The sequence below is a fragment of the Pogoniulus pusillus genome, chromosome 18, assembly GCF_015220805.1.
Source record: "Pogoniulus pusillus isolate bPogPus1 chromosome 18, bPogPus1.pri, whole genome shotgun sequence".
Classification (NCBI taxonomy): domain Eukaryota; kingdom Metazoa; phylum Chordata; class Aves; order Piciformes; family Lybiidae; genus Pogoniulus; species Pogoniulus pusillus.
Genome location: NC_087281.1, coordinates 22,314,580 through 22,331,521, shown reverse-complemented (window position 1 = coordinate 22,331,521; position 16,942 = coordinate 22,314,580). Strand labels below are relative to the sequence as shown.

Sequence of the window (16,942 nt, the reverse complement as noted above, 5' to 3'; positions counted from 1 at the left end):
TGATATTTCGTGTCATTCTAGCCTGAGTAAGGCACAATTCATTGCATCTCCAACATCTGGCGTGTGTCAAACAGCATCTTGCCCTGTAAGCATCTAGGAAAGGCTCTGGGGATTGTGCAAGAGTATTTTCTCTGTGCAAATATCTGATACCACTCAACATGGAGAAAGACCTCCAGTAACACCAGGCCTGTTGAGAGAGCCACAAAATACTTCACAAGCTTTCAGAAGACAACAAGCAGATGGCACAGAAACGGAGCCCAAATTACAATTACTTGTTAGAGATGCTTCCCTGTAGCAACACTTCTCCTGCAGAGCCATGCTCTCAGGTGAGAAGAGTAGGTGAGTGCAAGTGACCATTCTGAACCACTTTGATGCTGCACTGTTTGTTTTCATTGTATGGACAGACCCTGGCACCCTGCTGTTGCCCTTGGCCTAGGAGAGCTTCAGAGGAGACTTTGCCTCATGTTCAGTGGTTGAGGTGAGTATCTAGGGCCACAAATATCTGATTGTATCTCCAGCCCAAGCTTGCTGTGTGACCATCAGCCAGTCAGTGGTTTTCTGAGTCTTGTTTCTTCTCAGCTAAAATGGAGACAGAAGTATTTCTGTACGGTGGGAGCAACCTTCATCTCTCTGGCTGTGCTCTCTTTGTCATCTTGTGAATCCTACCATGGCAAAATCTGGGATTGTTATGCATTTTCCTAGTCTGGTTGACTGGCAGGAGAAGCAGCACAAACGGCCACACTGCTGGTAATGTGGCAGCCCTGCACAACAGCACACACAGGCAGGCCAGAGAGCACAGGCTGGGCAGTAATGCTGCCTACACAACGTGCATCTGACGAGGAGCCAAGGTGTAAGATGCACCAGGCAAACCCTACACACTGCAGTACACGTTTCTGCAATGCAGAAGCCATACAATACAATAGAGGGGTGGATCATTTTTAATATGCTCTTAGTTTCAATGTGATTACCTTTTGTGGGCTTCTGCATGGCTACAAGGGTGTTGTAGCCGATGCATGGTGCTGCTGAAAACCGATCCTCAATTGCCACCTACTGAGTGTGGAGGAAAAATGCAGCAGAAATTCCTGCTTGTGTTCAAGGCTTCCTCATGCAGGGACCTAAAACTGTCACTGAACTCCAAAACTGAAGTAAGTAGCCAGAGGGAGATGCTAAACAGAGTGTCACTGGATTTGTGAATGAAATCAGCCCACATTTTCAGGTGCACGGGCAGGAAGTGGGGTACTGATTTTAGAACCACAGCCTGAATTACTGGCTTAGGGATGCAGTCAGGAACTTGACAGAGTGAGAATATAGTAGCAAGTAACAGCTTAATTAACAATCCTTTACACGAGGTCATAGAAATGTAGTGCTGGTACACTGAGAAAGAGGAGATCAGCAAGAGGATTTTGAAATCATAAAGGATGCCACTGCAGCATCAGCACAATCATAAAATAAACCAGGTTGGAAAAGACCTCCAAGATCATCCAGTCCAACCTAGCACCCAGCCCTATCCAATCAGCTAGATCATGGCACTAAGTGCTTTGTCCAGTCATCCACAGAGGAGAAAAGACATTGATTTAGATAGGAGTGAAATACCTTCTGGTCCCAGCAACTAATTTTTCACCCTTTAAGTTAGATGTGCAGGAAAAAAACCAAAACAACAACAAACAACAAAACAACAAAACAACAGTCCCTTTAAAAAAAAATAAATCTGATCTCTACATGAAATAAAATTCAGCTCAAGCATAGGGCACCAGTACCTTAGGAGACTGGATTTTGTTTGGCACCATGATAATATGCAAACTGGTTGCTGATCCACTCAGTTGTGTTCTTTTTAACTGGCCATTGCCAAATACACCACAGATCATCATACTTACCTAGACAGGCCAAAACGTCTTCCAAGCAGGGCTGCTTTGTGATGCACGTCTACAATACTCAGTAAAATAAGATCTCATCATAATTTATGATGTCTGGAGGATTGCTCTGACCTCCTTTATGGATTGTTTTGTGATGCATTATGGTACTGTGGTGCTGGACACTGTGATGCGTTGTGGACTAGGTACTAGGCATGGACTGTTTTGTGATGCATTATGGTACTGTGGTGCTGGACACTGTGATGCATTGTGGACTAGGTACTAGGCATGGACTGTTTTGTGATGCATTGTGGTACTGTGGTGCTGGACACTGTGATGCATTGTGGACTAGGTACTAGGTATGGACTGTTTTGTGATGCATTGTGGTACTGTGGTGCTGGACACTGTGATGCATTGTGGACTAGGTACTAGGTATGGACTGTTTTGTGATGCATTATGGTACTGTGGTGCTGGACACTGTGATGCGTTGTGACTAGGTACTAGGCATGGACTGTTTTGTGATGCATTTGTGATGCATTTATGGTACTAGGCATGGACTGTTTTGTGATGCATGTTTACAATAGTTAGTAAAATAAGATCTCATCAGAACTTATGATGTCTGGAGGATTGCTCTGACCTCATTTATGGTACTAGGTATGTTCTGGTTTAAAAGTGATGGGGAAAAAAAGAATGGGAAAAGCAAACAACAACACAAAATGAACAAAAAAACCCAATCAGTCAATTGAACAAACAAAAAAAATTAACCCAAAACAAGCCCCTAAAATTAAACAACCAAAACCTGTGTTTGAATCTACATATACTAAACCTCTAATGCCACCTGCTGAGGAAACACTGAAAATGAGAGTGAACTCTCCAGCAAATTACTATTTGCATTATTCTTGTTATTACTTAAAATATACATATATATACATATATATAGTACATAAAAATACTGAAAGGATTTAAAGAAACTTAAATGAGCAATTGTGAATGTAATAGATTGGATATATTTTTAAATAACAGCAGTTTGCTTTTATCTCTATTCCAGACACCAGCTCCATGTAATAAAAAAATGGTCCAATTATTCAACTTTACTTTTTTCTTTCTTCACTTCTAAATTAGTCACTCAAAAACTATCCAAAAATACATTTACATCTTTCCATGTGGAAAGGGTAGCTTATTAGCAGCACTGTGACTCCTTAAGGACACCACTTTAGTGCTCAGCAATATAGAAACCCATGCCATTTTCTTAATTAAACCCCTGCTATAGAGCAAGTACACACAACCCCAAATACAGCACTAGTCCTTCATAATGGAAAAATAGAAGTAGAAAACCTGTCTAATAGCCTTTTAAAAGTTCTATGCCAGCATAAACCTACTGATGCCTGAACAGTTAGTTGTACTGTGGCAAGAATAGTGAATCCAGGCCAAGTACATTGCTTTCTGGCAGTGTATTACGAAATCATTATGCAGCACTCAAAAGCACCTTCTTTGCTTATCATTCACTAGCAACAGAGCTTACCCTGCAGAGAAGGCTATTAAATCAGCTGGAAACTGCCAACTTCCAGTAAAATGTTGAGAATGCAAATACTAACAAATAGGCTATGAGAAGCTAAGGGGATGTTTTTTCTCTGCGTTTTGGGTACATCTGTTGCATGCTGCTCACTCTGAAAACATGCACAAATGCCACTGTGCTGCAGAAAAGTGGTTTGGGTGGACACAAGATTGTTAAACAGGAGGCACAGTACTGTAAATTAAAAAATACATTAGGTACGTTTATCTCAAAGTAAAATATCTCTAAGCTTTGTTTTAATTTTGAGAGAACAGCATTGAAATAGGGTGGAAAACTATAGTAATGCAATATATTGAGATGAATACTGCTGCTACAGTAATAACAGGGGTTTTTTTAATGTACATGTACTATTTCACAAAGTAACAGGATAAATAGCAAATACCAAAGCAGTTTAGACATTAAGTTATTAGGTACCTTTAAAAATTCTTTCAGATGAGAGACATGGAAGCAAAAAAATGTATTTTTACCCAGTTACATCAACAAGCTGTTTGTGTCGTTTATGCATTTTCTTCATGAAAGGAAAAAACAGACTTGGAACATTCAGGACCCTTCTCATTTAAATGTCTGAAACAAAACACAATGGAAGGCATCAATAGTTTGGAAAACAAAGGCTGTCAGTCCATCCACAGCAGACTTCCTGATAAATCCTAACCCCAGTGAGATTTAACAGGTCACATCATTAACAGCAAAGACCACCCAACCAGTAGCACAAATGGAAACGGTTAAGCCTGGCTCGATCATCAAGCAGACGTACAACACGTTAGTGTTCTGATGAGAACAGCATGGTCACTTTGAGGGTACTTGTTGGTCTAATTCATGAAAAGAATAAAGAGAGGGAAATTTACCAAGATCCTTAATACTTGCATAGCAGAAGAACTGCTAAAATACGTATTTGAGTGGTTGTATTTTGACATGTAAGGATTTCACTTCCACTGGACCTTTCTGTTACATTGGCCACTGCCTCAGGAAAATGATCTTGCCTGAGTGCAGTACTACCATTAAGCAGACTCAGCAACAATGCATTTGCAATGTGCTTAGCTGGTGCACACCAGGCTGGATTTTGACTGGAAATCAAGATAAGTTGAAATACTTTCCACTTATTTTTTATGCTTTCCATCTTTATTTCTGGAGATAGAATAGTTATGGCTTGCTAAGTGACTTCCTAGAATCACAGAGAAGAAAACAATTTCCTAAATCCTTGGCCCAAAGCATAGCTTTTAGATAACCACAGTCATATATACTCAGGTACATAGAATCATAGAACCATAGAATCAACCAGGTTGGAAGAGACCTCCAAGATCATCCAGTCCAACCTAGCACCCAGCACTAGCCAGTCAACCAGACCATGGCACTAAGTGCCTCATCCAGGCTCTTCTTCAACACCTCCAGGGATGGAGACACCACCACCTCCCTGGGCAGCCCATTCCAATGCCAATCACTCTCTCTGGCAACAACTTCCTCCTAACATCCAGCCTAGACTTCCCCTGGCACAACTTGAGACTGTGTCCCCTTGTTCTATTGCTGGTTGTCTGGGAGAAGACACTGGAAAACTGCTGAAATGATGACTGGTGTTTTGTTTTTCTCACTGAAATGATGACTGGTGTTTTGTTCTTCTCACAACTTTCACTTCTTAAGTCAAGTAATCACAGCCATTAATTTTGAAACTTCAAGAAAAGTATTTCAGAGATGACTTTTCAAGCTTGCCTTATAAACCTTGACATCTATAGATGGCTAGGAGAGTGTGCTAGTTTGAAGCAGGCTAGAATGTTTTGGTGAGAAGAACTAGATTACAGGCTGGGAAAGGAAAACAATGGTGATGTCTGCTTCCCTCGCAGGCTTGCTGAGAGATACAAGAACAAGAATCCAAACATAGATAACTCACTACTCCTGCTGGGGAGCTAGAAACTGCATTTTTTTCTCTCTTTTTAGCCTCTCTGTTGTCTCTTTGATTAACCCACTTTGCTTCCTAACCCCCTGGCCAAACCTCCATTCTTCCTTGGGACTGGGGTAAGGTTGAGAGGGGTAGGGGGAAGGTGAAGGGGCAGTTGAGAGCCCCTCCTGGGGACTCAGGTTTCTGGGAGGGCTGTTGTGTTTCTGTATTACCTTTTCCCTTGTGTATAACTGTATCTGCTGTAAATATCTGCTTGTATATTGTGCTAAGCTGTAAACAATAAGCTTCATTCAATTTCCAGAGCTGTCTGAGTCTAGTTTGCATGATTTCCAAAGTGTGGGGGGGCAGAGAACACCCAAACCATCACAGAGAGAGTTTTGTTTGCAGGCTGTTTCCCCCCACATTTTTATTTTCCTTTTTTTTTTTTTTTTAAAGCAAACTGCTGAGTTTTCCTAGCATGCATGATTATTAGGAGTTTCTTTGAAGAAAGGAATCACAACCCAAACCTACACTTGAAGCACACAAGGTGCTAGTACTAAATGCACTTAATGTGATCTTGCTACGAGAGCTAGCTCTCTTTCATTACTTTTAATGGTGTTTTTTCCTAAATACAGTTGTGATTCAGAAAGATAAATACAACTGGCAAGACAGAGATCAATTAGCTGAGGGAGGAGAGGTGAAAGGCAGAAGTCATTTGCAGGTGATTTTACAAAAATGAGCATCAAAATCTTACTTAGCCTTGTAAAGTTCCACTGATATAAATAGTACTATCTTGTATTTGGCCAGGTGTTGCCTTGAGAAACAGCTTGCACTTCTTAGGACCAGAATGTTATATATTATCATCCTAACTTCTTAATTTTTAAAGTGCCTCTTTTTTCTGGCACTTGAGAGCTGTTCAGAGAACGGCTCTCATGAAACCTTGATTTTAGTAGATGGAATAAAAGGTCAAAATATGCTATAGAGAGTGGACAAAGTGATCCTGTGTCTAGGTCCCTTGCAACATAGGCAGAAAGTAGCAGTTTTAGCTTTAGTCACAGCTGACATCATCTCTGCATTGTTATGTCTCTTGTATGTGCACAGTGCTATCTAGAAAGTGAGTTATAATGGAGACAATCCCCCTGCAAGGCCGATGGCAAAAGCTGTGCACAAAAGAACAGTATACCCCTAAGTACAGCACAGATACATTGTGTTTCTGTTTGTTGTACTTCTCAATGTGTGTTAAATTCTTTCTAGATGATGGGGTTTGTTAGTGTTGTATTGAAGTAGGATTTAAAATTCATTTAAAGGTCTCAAGATAACCTGGAATTAAAAATCTGCACATTTAGAGCAGAAGTTGAAAAAAGAATCACTGCGTAGGTGAATAAAATACATTGGTGGGATGGATCAGATCACTTCAAAGTCCTGTTGCTGGCATAGTCAACAGACACTTCAGAGGAAAAGGCAAACAGACGTGGTTCAGGTTAGCTGGGGCACAGGAAGCTGCTGTCTGTAATTCAGGAAATGCAAAAAGCCAAACATCTTATCTTCATGCATTATGTGTTAGTATTCTAGCCAAAGGTAGTTATCTGCTGGGTAAAACATTTGGGTGACCTTCTAAAGACTCCAACTTTGTGCTGAAGCTTTTCAAGTGGATAAGAAGATGTCATTTCTGAGGCTGTCACTGTTCAGCTTCAGACAGCAAGTTGTCACAGCTAAGAGCCCATAATGGACACTGAGCTCTTAACAGCCTACCCTCATCTAGAGCCTCTTTTAAAAGTACCTTTCCATTTCTCTCCATCTATCTCCTTAGGTCAAGAAGATGAACAATTTGTTCCATTGCCCAGTGGAAAACTATCTGGAACAGTTTGATTTTCACAGCCAAGAGGGCCACAAGGTGAGCAGCCTCTCATTCTCCCCTCTCACAAGTAGTGTAGCAATGTAACTCAGATAAGGCTTTGTGCACCCAGGACCTGCTGAAAGAGGTCCCCTGGACTTTGAGATGGCTGTATTTATCTTACTTGCTTTGCAGTCTGTTCTTATGCTGCTGCAGCAGTCAGTGAGTGTTACGACATCAGGAGATGCAGGCATATCTGAGCTGGCATTCATCTTGCCAAGACAGGTTCAATCAGCAATAAACTGCAGTTAGGAATTGTTATGTACAGCCTGGCCAAGAAGCTTCATAAATATGTAATTATGTTCCATCTTCTGTTTGAAAAGATAGAAACAACACCCAGTCACCACATCTAAATGTGAGGTCATAGATTCTGAAGCCTATTTCGGTGCTTTTTAAAACAAACAAACAGAACTCTTGACCTTTATTGTAGACCTGGCCACAAACATAGCTAGCCACAGTAATAGAGAGTGCTGAATGTTTTATAAACAAAATACTTTTATTAGACTAGTACACAGGTCCTTTTAAATCAAGAGTTAAAATACAGCTGGGATTATTGCTTCAGTTAATTTCACTAGAGTCAAAGTTATTGCAGATTAACATCAGGAGGTAACCTGAAAAAATAAATAATGGAGATGTATTTTCTTCTATGTAGTGTGTTTTGGCAACATAATTTAAACTAGACAACTTAGCTAATAAAGCAGAACACTAAGCAAAACCAGAACTTAACTGTAACTGAATATAGACTGTTTTACTGATCTGCTCCTGCTGCTGATGTGGAAATTATTCCATCACATATGTGTTTCCATTTAGTTAATTGTTTTTCATTAGGCTTTCTGCAAGAGCTCCATCCAAGAAAAACATCTGTTTAGATACTGTAGATACCTAATCCATGTTACTGGGTAACAGCTTCAAAGAAGACCACTAGACAGAGAAATCTCTTCTGTTTCTTCCTGTTTTATAGGAGCATCGTAACACTGTTGCCCTGTCTGAACACTGGTAGTCACATCCCACTTGGTACAGTACTCAGCAATGGAAAGAATACACTTAGGTGTGGCCTTAACTGGCCACACCATCACCTGAGCATTCTGTTTTTCATAGATTCATAGATTTAAAACAGCTGGCCACGTGCAAAACAAAGAGTGGTCTCTTCTAAAACAAGAGACCCTTCATAAAATAAGCAGGCTCAGCATCCCACTTCACAATGATGCAGTAGCAAGAGAATGAGCCTCAACTTAAATTAAAAAAATGGTAACCTGGTGTGTATGCATCCTTCAAACCCACTGACAGAATTGTGAACTATTGCTACTTGTTAAAGCTCAGCTGTGTCAGAAACCGCCTTCTGACTTGTTTTACTACACTGATGCTGTGCAAAACCCCCACAGTTATAGTGCAGCTCCTTTGGGATGCTGTTCTACAGCAAGTTGTTGCTCTTCTATCGGACAAAATGGTTACAACTGAGTACTTCGAGTGCATCACCTTTTCAGGGATCCATCTAACTTTTTGGATACATTTCTGTCTTTACACAGTATTCCTCATAGGTGTAATGACCTTTATTTGGTTTCTGTCAGTCCTTGCTTATAAGGATAGCAATGATTTCCTCATCAGCTAAACCAGTGACTGGTTTCATGCTCTTCCAGACACTAAATAAAACCTTAACTTGGGTCTCTTAATTCAGTAGCAAAGGTGTGCCAAGTCAGTCCCACTACCTCAAGGCACGTGTGGCAACTTAGCATACCACTGTAATCTGACCGTTTTTATCGTATCTCCTTTTCTTCAAAGTACAGATTGCCTACCTGTGTTCTCTTTACTAAGCCTGATGCCTCAAAGGTCTTGGCTAGATAGTATGAAGAACCTGAGCTGCTTTGCTTTTAAGGGACAACTGAATAAAAGGAGGTTCAAAGTGCCTTTTTTCCCCCTCCTCAATGTTTTGATGCAACCTCATAAACCCTTTGCCAAATTTAAGCCACATCAGTAACAGGTTCCTCTACACTAAATCTGTCATCCTATGTAAGACTTAATTACATTGACTCATGTCAAGTGAGACAAAGGAACCTTTCTTGTATATAGGACTCATTCTACACAACCATTTCCTGGTTAAGTTTTTGTACTTTTTGCTGATCTTTTATTGCTGCCTACGTGCCAGACACTCTTGTGCTAGCACCTTGATATCCCTGTTCTCAAAAGACTTGTCAGTAATTTATTCTAAAATGCAAAACTTGAGTGCTTGCATACGGTCAGATATTCAGTTCAATGTATACACACAGCAAATATATTTTGAAAAACAGAGTTTTTCCAACAAGTGTTTATATTTCCATCTAATATGGCAATAGTTTTCCACTATGCAGTAATAATAGGCTGTGCAGAAAAAAATCAATTATTAGGATAAAGAGACATCTTAATGTTTTAGAGTCATGTCCTGCATTTAGCACAGGAGATGACACAGGAAATAGCACATATACATTATAAAGTTGTACACAGTACTATAATACATATGACATAAATTTCTGATTTCCTGGAAGAGAGTCATGAAAGCCATTTACAAACAGCTAACTCCTATTTTTTTCCATAGTAAATCACATGAAACACATGTAAGAACTAGAGCAGGCAGGAATTTTATAGCAGTGCCATTAAAACAGTCAAAAAAAAACCCCAACACACTGATCCTGTCATTGAGTCTGAGCAGCTAAACACCTGAGACCAAGAACAGTTTCACCAAAAAGTCTGATCAAAATTCACTAGTAAAATCAGACAGAACAATATTAGCTTTTAAAGAGTCTGACACTACAGTAAGAAGCCCATTGAAAAGATCCATTTTATCAATTACATTCCAAAGAAAATCGTAATTTGAAGTACAAGGACACTGCATATCTGCTTAAGCACCAAGATAAAGAAAAAACATAACCATCAAGTCCGTCAGATAAATGGTCCCCTATAAAATTGCTGGTTTCTGATGTACATTTAAATACCTTTGGTATGAGGTACAGATTTCATAAAAGTCACTGCAAAGTCTGAGAAAAAAAAACCTAAAACCTGAAAATTTGAAAATCATAGAATCATAGAATCAACCAGGTTGGAAGAGTCCTCCAAGATCATCCAGTCCAACCTAGCACCCAGCCCTAGCCAGTCAACTAGATATCAAAAAAGATTGAAGGTAGGGCATTTTCTAAGGGCCTGATACATAATAAATGCTGTCAATAAATTCTCCTTTTAGAAACAGCAAAATTCACTCCAGTTCCTGAGATAAACTGCAGATCAACTGTGAAGATGTACCAGATTGTACCACACTTTCTCACCTTCTTTTACACACTGCAAACAAGGTCTGAGCTGAAGCTTCTGCTAAGCTTACAAACCAGCAAAGCATGGGTGAGATGAAAACAGTCAAATTTTCTTTTCCACTACAAAAACAAGAGACTGGTAACTTAGGTCAGAGACAGTCAGACTTCAGCCACAGCCTGTCAAAGTAATTTCCAGAGGCAGTTGTTTCAAAGTAACTTCACTTGTATCTTTGAAATTAATCTAATTCGTTGTTTCTATCCTACTCTCACTGACAACTGTGCTCTTACTCATCCACCTGCTGTTTAAGAAAGCATTCTTTACAGGAGCTCAAAACCCTATAGTCAATTCTTTAAAGAGTGTGAGTCACCTAACAGCTCAGCATGTCTCTGTATGCTGGAACCATCAGTGTGCTTCATTACTATCAGCCGTATGGTCAGTTCCTAACTTAGCATTCATTTTGTGCCCCATCTTCTGTAAAACTGCTGGAAGATCCAGAACAGAAGAAATAATATAATGAGGTACTGGGGAAATATCTACTGGGGTAGTCATTGCTTTGTTTAGCCAGACAGTTGCTTTTAAGCCAGCATTCAGGCCTCCTTGAATATCTGTATCTAGAGAGTCCCCAACCATAACACACTCTGCGGGCTGCACCCCCAGGAGATCACAACAGTAATGAAATATGGATGGTGCAGGCTTCTCCTCTTTCTGCTCTCCTCCCACAACGATGGCATCGAAATAGGGCTGACAGGCGCACGCTTCGATTTTCTCCCTCTGCGTCTGTTTGTCGCCGTTAGTGAGCAGCAGCAGGCGGACCCCTTTCCGCAGCTCGGTGAGCAGACCCCGCGTGTCCTCGGCCAGGGTGAGGTGCTGCAGCCTGGTCGTTTTCCAGAGGAAATAGCACTCGGCGGCCAGATTGCGGTTCGCCTCCCCCCCGATCGTCTCTTGGATAGCCTCCTCCCAGTGAGAAATCCGCAGGTCGGTGATGCACATCTTGGCGGGATCGTGACACTCCTTGAGAAGCTTGGCCTGGACCTTATCGCAAATAACACGCGCTTGTCCCTCCGCATAATGGTGCTTTGACTGCAGGGCACTGACTACCTTCAACAGAGAAGGGTCCCGATCAGCGCGCTGCACGCACGGAGCCCATCGCCCCACCTCCCCACGCCCTCGCTCCCAGCAGGAGCCACCGGCTCAAAGCCAGGGCCGGCCAGGTGGCACCAGCACCGACGGGCAGGGGAACGGGAGAGGCGCCGCCGCGGCCGCAAGCCCGTGAGCGGAGACACGGGCAGTAGTACCTCCTCGATGGCGCGCCGCCCGGCCGCCGCCGTGTCCACCAGCGTGTTGTCCAGGTCGAAGAACACCGCTTTGACACCGTGCACCCCCATGGCGCCGCCTCCCGCGAGAGCCGCCCCGCTCTAACGGCCGAGCCGGGAGGGCGGAAGGGAACACCCCGAGCGCCGCCGAAGCCACCGACCAGGGTGCAGCAAAGCTCCGCCTTCCGCCGGTGGCGGGCGGAGCTCCTCGGGGCCGCGGCTGCTGCGTCATGCCCCTGCGGCAGCCGGCGGGGCGGCTGCCTGCTCTGCCGCCGTACAGCGCGCTGCGCGGGCGGGCGGGGCTGGCTCCCCTGCCGGCAGAGGCGGGCTGGCGACTCTGAGGGCCTGCGTGAATATTGGCGGGGCTTGTGCTGCAGAGAAGGGCTAGCGGGAGGTGCTCTCCTGTCCCGGGTGTCTCAGGGGTATTGGTGTGTCTCGTCGTGCCGGCCATGGGGAGCGGTGCGGCAGCGGGAGCCGCCGAGCCGGGTGGAAGGCAGCTGCTGTCTGAGAAGGGAGGGGTGGGCAGGAGCAGGGTGTGTGAGAAATGGCGGTACAAGGTACAGAAAGTGTGGTGTTTATGGACCCTCTGGTTGGCAAGTAAGGCCACTGACAGCGGTTTCTATCAGCGTTTCAGCAAGCGTGTTCTTTGTGCTATCACATACTTTCAGATGTGTGCAGTACTTTCCTCCCCTCCTCCCGACTCTTCAGAGGCTAGAAATGCCTCATAGCTCAGAGCCAGGAAGTGAACAGTGATAAACCTATTTAGGAGAGGAGTTGTGGGATGTGCAGTACGCGTTCTAGAAGTCATCATGTAAGAATGCCATTTTGCTGGCTTTAAATGAGGTCCATATATCGAATGGTGGAATTGCTTTAGGTGGGTTTTACAAGGAAGAGCATCATGAACATGTTCAACGTTGTCCATACACTTGGACAAAATAATAATTAGCAAATTGTGACTCGTATCATGGTGTTCTTTTTTTCCCTCCAAGATAAATATTCTTAGAAGTTTAAGCTTTTGAGCTTTGCCATGGTTTTTTCTGCATCTGCAGTTCCCGTGTTGCTTTTGTTGGTGCTATGAGAGCACCCAGGAAGCGCAAGTAGAATCCTGGTACTAAGGATAAAACCTAAGGCTTGCTGCTGTTTTCCTGGTTTCTATGGGAGGCAGATCTTGCAGGGAGTGAGAATGAAAGTCCAATAGGTTTTGTACCTGAGTCATCAGAAGAAGATGTTGGTAGCACACAGTGAACCACATTTGTTCCATGCTTACACACTCTGGAAATTAATCTTGGAGATGTATTTTATTTCTTACTTTGGTTTTCTTTCCTGCCTCTCTAGAATATACTATTAGTTTGGTGGCTGATTTTTTCCCTTTATGCCAGTAAGAGATTAACTATGAAGTACCTTTTCCCCCTTTATGCCAGTAAGAGATTAACTATGAAGTACTTTAATGTTCAGTGATACTTATTTGAAGTATTTAAATTCAGTATGTGCACTTCGGTGTTGCCTCTAAGGTGTTGAAGACCACCTTTGTAAAATCAATGCAGGAGGGATGTGATGAATTATTATGTTCCAACATATGTTGAGTATGTTTCATCCTCCTTAACTAACATAAATGGTACAGCTTCATCTGGAGTGACTTGTACTTACTGATCACCTCATTAAAGAGTTCCCACAGGTGTAGAATTGGAAAGCTAGAGAAGGTATTGAGGAGCTGAGATTGCAGTGGAATGCAGTGCACTAATATTCAACCAGAATGAAGTTAACTTAATTCGAAATTCATGTGCAAAAGGAAATACATTTTGCAACATGCTTCAAATGTGCTTTGGAATTTAGTTTTTTTTTTTGAAGCTAGTGCAATTGAGACCACTGATTGTGGTATTGCAGGGTAGGAACACCGGTATGACCACTAAGAACGTTTTGAATTGTAGTTTACCCTGTTAGACTTCCTAACGGCTATGAGTGTTGACAGGCTAATTAGAGAGGAAAAGAGGCGACTGAAAACAAATGTACTTGGGAAAAGCTGGGTTTATGGGGGCTGGCGGTTCTACCGATATAGATAAGCTGCATACAGTAGCTACTGTGGCTGGTTTGCATCGTTTGTAGCTGAAAAGGGCGACAGCTAGTGAGGGGAAAGGCCGGTAGGGTAATAGTGCTGGTGCATGAGACACCTTTGGGGAGGGGCCCATTTGCCTTGCAGCCCTCCTGCACGGTTCGCGGCAGAGAGCGGAGCTGAGGCGGCAGAGCCCCGGCTGCCGTGCAGCCTAGAACGGGCCGTCCCGTGGCCCGCACCGCCCGCAGGACCACACTACCCGCCCCGCGTACCGCTTCCATGGCCGCCTGTCGCGCTTTCGGTTTCGCTTCCAGCTCGGGGTGGGCGGTGCTGCGGGAAACGAAACTGGGTGGGCAGCAGCGAGCCTCCAAAGGCCCCTGTGCCGTGCCGTGCGGTGCTGCGCCGGCTGTGGGAGCACCGGGGTGCCCGGGCCGTGTGCCGGAGCCCGGCGGGCAGGGGATTCGTCTGGTTCCGCTAAGGCCGGCTGCCCGCGCCTCGTTCCGCCTGCTCCGCGTCTGAAAGCCTGGATTCGTCTTCGGTACGTGCCACTAAACATGAACGACAGCATTCAAATGCCTCTTGGCTGCTCTGAAGGAATCGCTTCTAGCTTTGTGTGGAGAAACGTTACTAATTTCCACCCCCTCCCCCTACTGGATTCGGTGAATGATTCAGCCTTTTCCTGCTAACAAATCCGAGTTAGCGCTCTCTAAGTCTGTCATTCTCTGCAGTAAGTCTTCAACGGTAGTTTCAGATCAAACACTTGGAGGTTAGAATTCCTTTTCTGTGAACGTTGTGTTATTGTCACTAGTTTTCTCTTTGATGCCACAGCGGTGATCTGCCAGGATGAGGAGCTGGGGGTACGTTATGCCTGGAGGCACAGACTTGTATTTGAACGTTGCTTTGCAGAATCTTCTTGAGCTTGTATGAAAAATGGAACGTGGATGTATGGCGAAACTCAACAGTTACTGCCAAAGGAATAAATTCAAACTGCTGTATGAGGACTGCGGGCAGACTGGTCCATCTCACGATCCTGAGTAAGTTCACTATGCATGTCAGTAAACGTCGGCACTCTTCTTGCACGGCCTGACCTGTGTAAATCTTGCAGTCCTACAGGTTAAATTGCTGAAGGTGTGTATGTGGCAGGAGAGTTGGCTGGAACCATAAACTGAGTAGTGGATGGGGAGGATGTCACATGAGAGTTTACAGAGAAAACTTCCTTCAGAGTAGGTGTCCCTTTTCCGGGGGAAAGCAACAGCAGTGCACCAGTTCCTGGTAGCTGTTGCAGTGAGCTGTGCATCTGCCGTGAAACATCTTGGGAGATAGGGTGGGTTGTGACAGGTGTTTCAGTTTATGATCTATGCTAAAATAGGTGCTTTGTTTTTTATTTAGTTTTGCAAAGCATGGAAAATATTAATGATTGATGTTGTTGGTTTCAAACCATAAAAGCTGGATATATATGGACTGAGTAGCAACATGGTTTATGTCTATTTTTTTGGTATCTGTTACAAGAGAAGGGTATTATTGCTTAAGCTGTTTTCCTTTCAATGACAGGTGATAGAGTATGTATTATTTGTAACACTTTTTCCATTGTGAGAAACCACAGATAAGATCTATGATGTTTCCTTGTGTGATATGTTATTTTCACTAGTTTGTATGCAAACAATCCATAGGCTAATAAATGCTATGTTATTTTTAATGCCTTCCATTTCGCCAGCCAGCACTGTCTGTGCACATATAGCCATAGTCTCAGAATAAATTGATAAGTATTACCTGGGTCTCCAGTGTTAATTAGTTATCTTATTTTGGTTTTCCCCATGTGGTTAATGTAATTCAGACCAGTAACCCTTACCGCAGTAATGACCTGTGGTGTTACTGGCCTTACCACAGTTGTAGCTATGCTCACATCTTTACATACAGAGAGCTACATCTTCATGCTTCAAAAGGGAAGGCGTGGGACTAACAATTTACATGTATTTCTAATTTATCTGTAGGTGATGTGAGATGTAGCAGTACTATCTAGGAAAATCTTGGATAATTTAGGCTGTTACAAGGAGTACAATGTACAGTGTCTGGCTGCAGCAACACCTATTGTAAACCTCCCTCACTTCCACTGTGGTACTCTGGCTTGGTGCTCTGCCTGCTCGTGGGATGCACCAGCCCCTGCTGGTTCTGAGCTGGCTTCCTAACTCTTCTGTGCTGTGTCCCATCTCACAAGTCCTCCTGCAGCTATCTGAAGAATGATGCAGTGACCCTTCCTGTCCTCTCATCTGTCCTATCCTGGTTTTAGTGCTGTAGCTCCTTCCACTGCAATGCCTGGCAGGGTCAGTGCTGAACACAATATAAGAAGGTTGAGAAAGCCCAGACTGTCTCAGTCCAGAGTAGCCGTGAGGTTTTGGGTTTTTTTTTGTGTTAGGAATGTGATGTGTGACCAGTCAGGCCAGTCCTGCCTAAACCCATCAAGTCTGGGCAATGCTTGCTAACTTAGGGTCCATGGTGGACAAATATGACTGTTATGTGTGGGACCAGCTTGTGTTACTCTCATTCAGATGATCCTCAGTTCAGATAATGAACTCATGGGTCATTGAGACTCACACTGCAGATTTCCACAGGATGCTTAAAGCTAATGGTAAGCTTTGGATGCAAAGTCATAGCGTGGGTAGTGGTCAGCAGGTAGATATGGATTGGCTATTTCCCTAGGAATGATCTTTCTCTCATGCTTTTTTCTTCTTTAGTGTGCTGTTTCTTATATGTAGAGTATGTGCACACTGTGGTGTGCCTTGTCCTACTATTTACCTCCTTAAGGTCTGTCATTAAGGCTAACTTATGCAGTGACTGCAAACAGTATTCTGCATATTTTTTTCACCCTAGCATTTAATTAAAATGACATATGGAATACTTTCTAAAAAGTGATTTTCTGAAGTCGTTCCACTACTTGGGACAGTTTGTCCCACAGGGAAAGTGATGGTGTTATACCTAGATTGTTTCTTTGTGTGACTCTATCTTGTTGACATGAGCTTGTTTATCCGTGTGCTATGCTGCAATCTGAATAAAGCATAGATGTACCTCAAGGTTGTAATAGTGGTCACTTGAACTTGATGTGAGTCTATGTTGCTGCC

The 16,942-nt window shown here is 43.2% G+C and overlaps 2 protein-coding genes across 5 annotated transcripts in view; one reads left to right on the top strand and one right to left on the bottom strand.

The window, feature by feature from the left end:
* Positions 1-7,658: 7,658 nt before the first annotated feature.
* NANP (N-acetylneuraminic acid phosphatase) lies at positions 7,659-12,041 on the bottom strand. Of its 2 annotated transcripts, none has more exons than XM_064158726.1 (2): positions 11,759-12,041; positions 7,659-11,557 (listed from the first exon to the last, which is right to left on the bottom strand). In XM_064158726.1, the coding sequence occupies exons 1-2, from the start codon at positions 12,006-12,008 to the stop codon at positions 10,866-10,868; spliced, it is 942 nt and encodes a 313-aa protein (XP_064014796.1). In that variant the 5' UTR covers positions 12,009-12,041; the 3' UTR covers positions 7,659-10,865. The 2 variants fall into 2 exon arrangements, with proteins under 2 accessions (XP_064014796.1, XP_064014797.1); XM_064158727.1 differs by having other exon boundaries at positions 7,659-11,561; positions 11,759-11,937.
* EIF2AK2 (eukaryotic translation initiation factor 2 alpha kinase 2) overlaps positions 11,910-16,942 on the top strand; it is a 28,248-nt gene continuing 23,215 nt past the window's right edge. For 2 of the 3 annotated variants that reach the window (XM_064158724.1, XM_064158722.1), the window contains exons 1-2: positions 11,910-14,364; positions 14,733-14,860. In XM_064158724.1, the coding sequence (XP_064014794.1) occupies positions 14,757-14,860 (104 nt within the window). In that variant the 5' untranslated portion in view covers positions 11,910-14,364; positions 14,733-14,756. Of the gene's footprint in view, positions 14,365-14,654; positions 14,861-16,942 lie in introns of all 3 variants that reach the window. The other variant, XM_064158723.1, reaches the window with a different exon arrangement.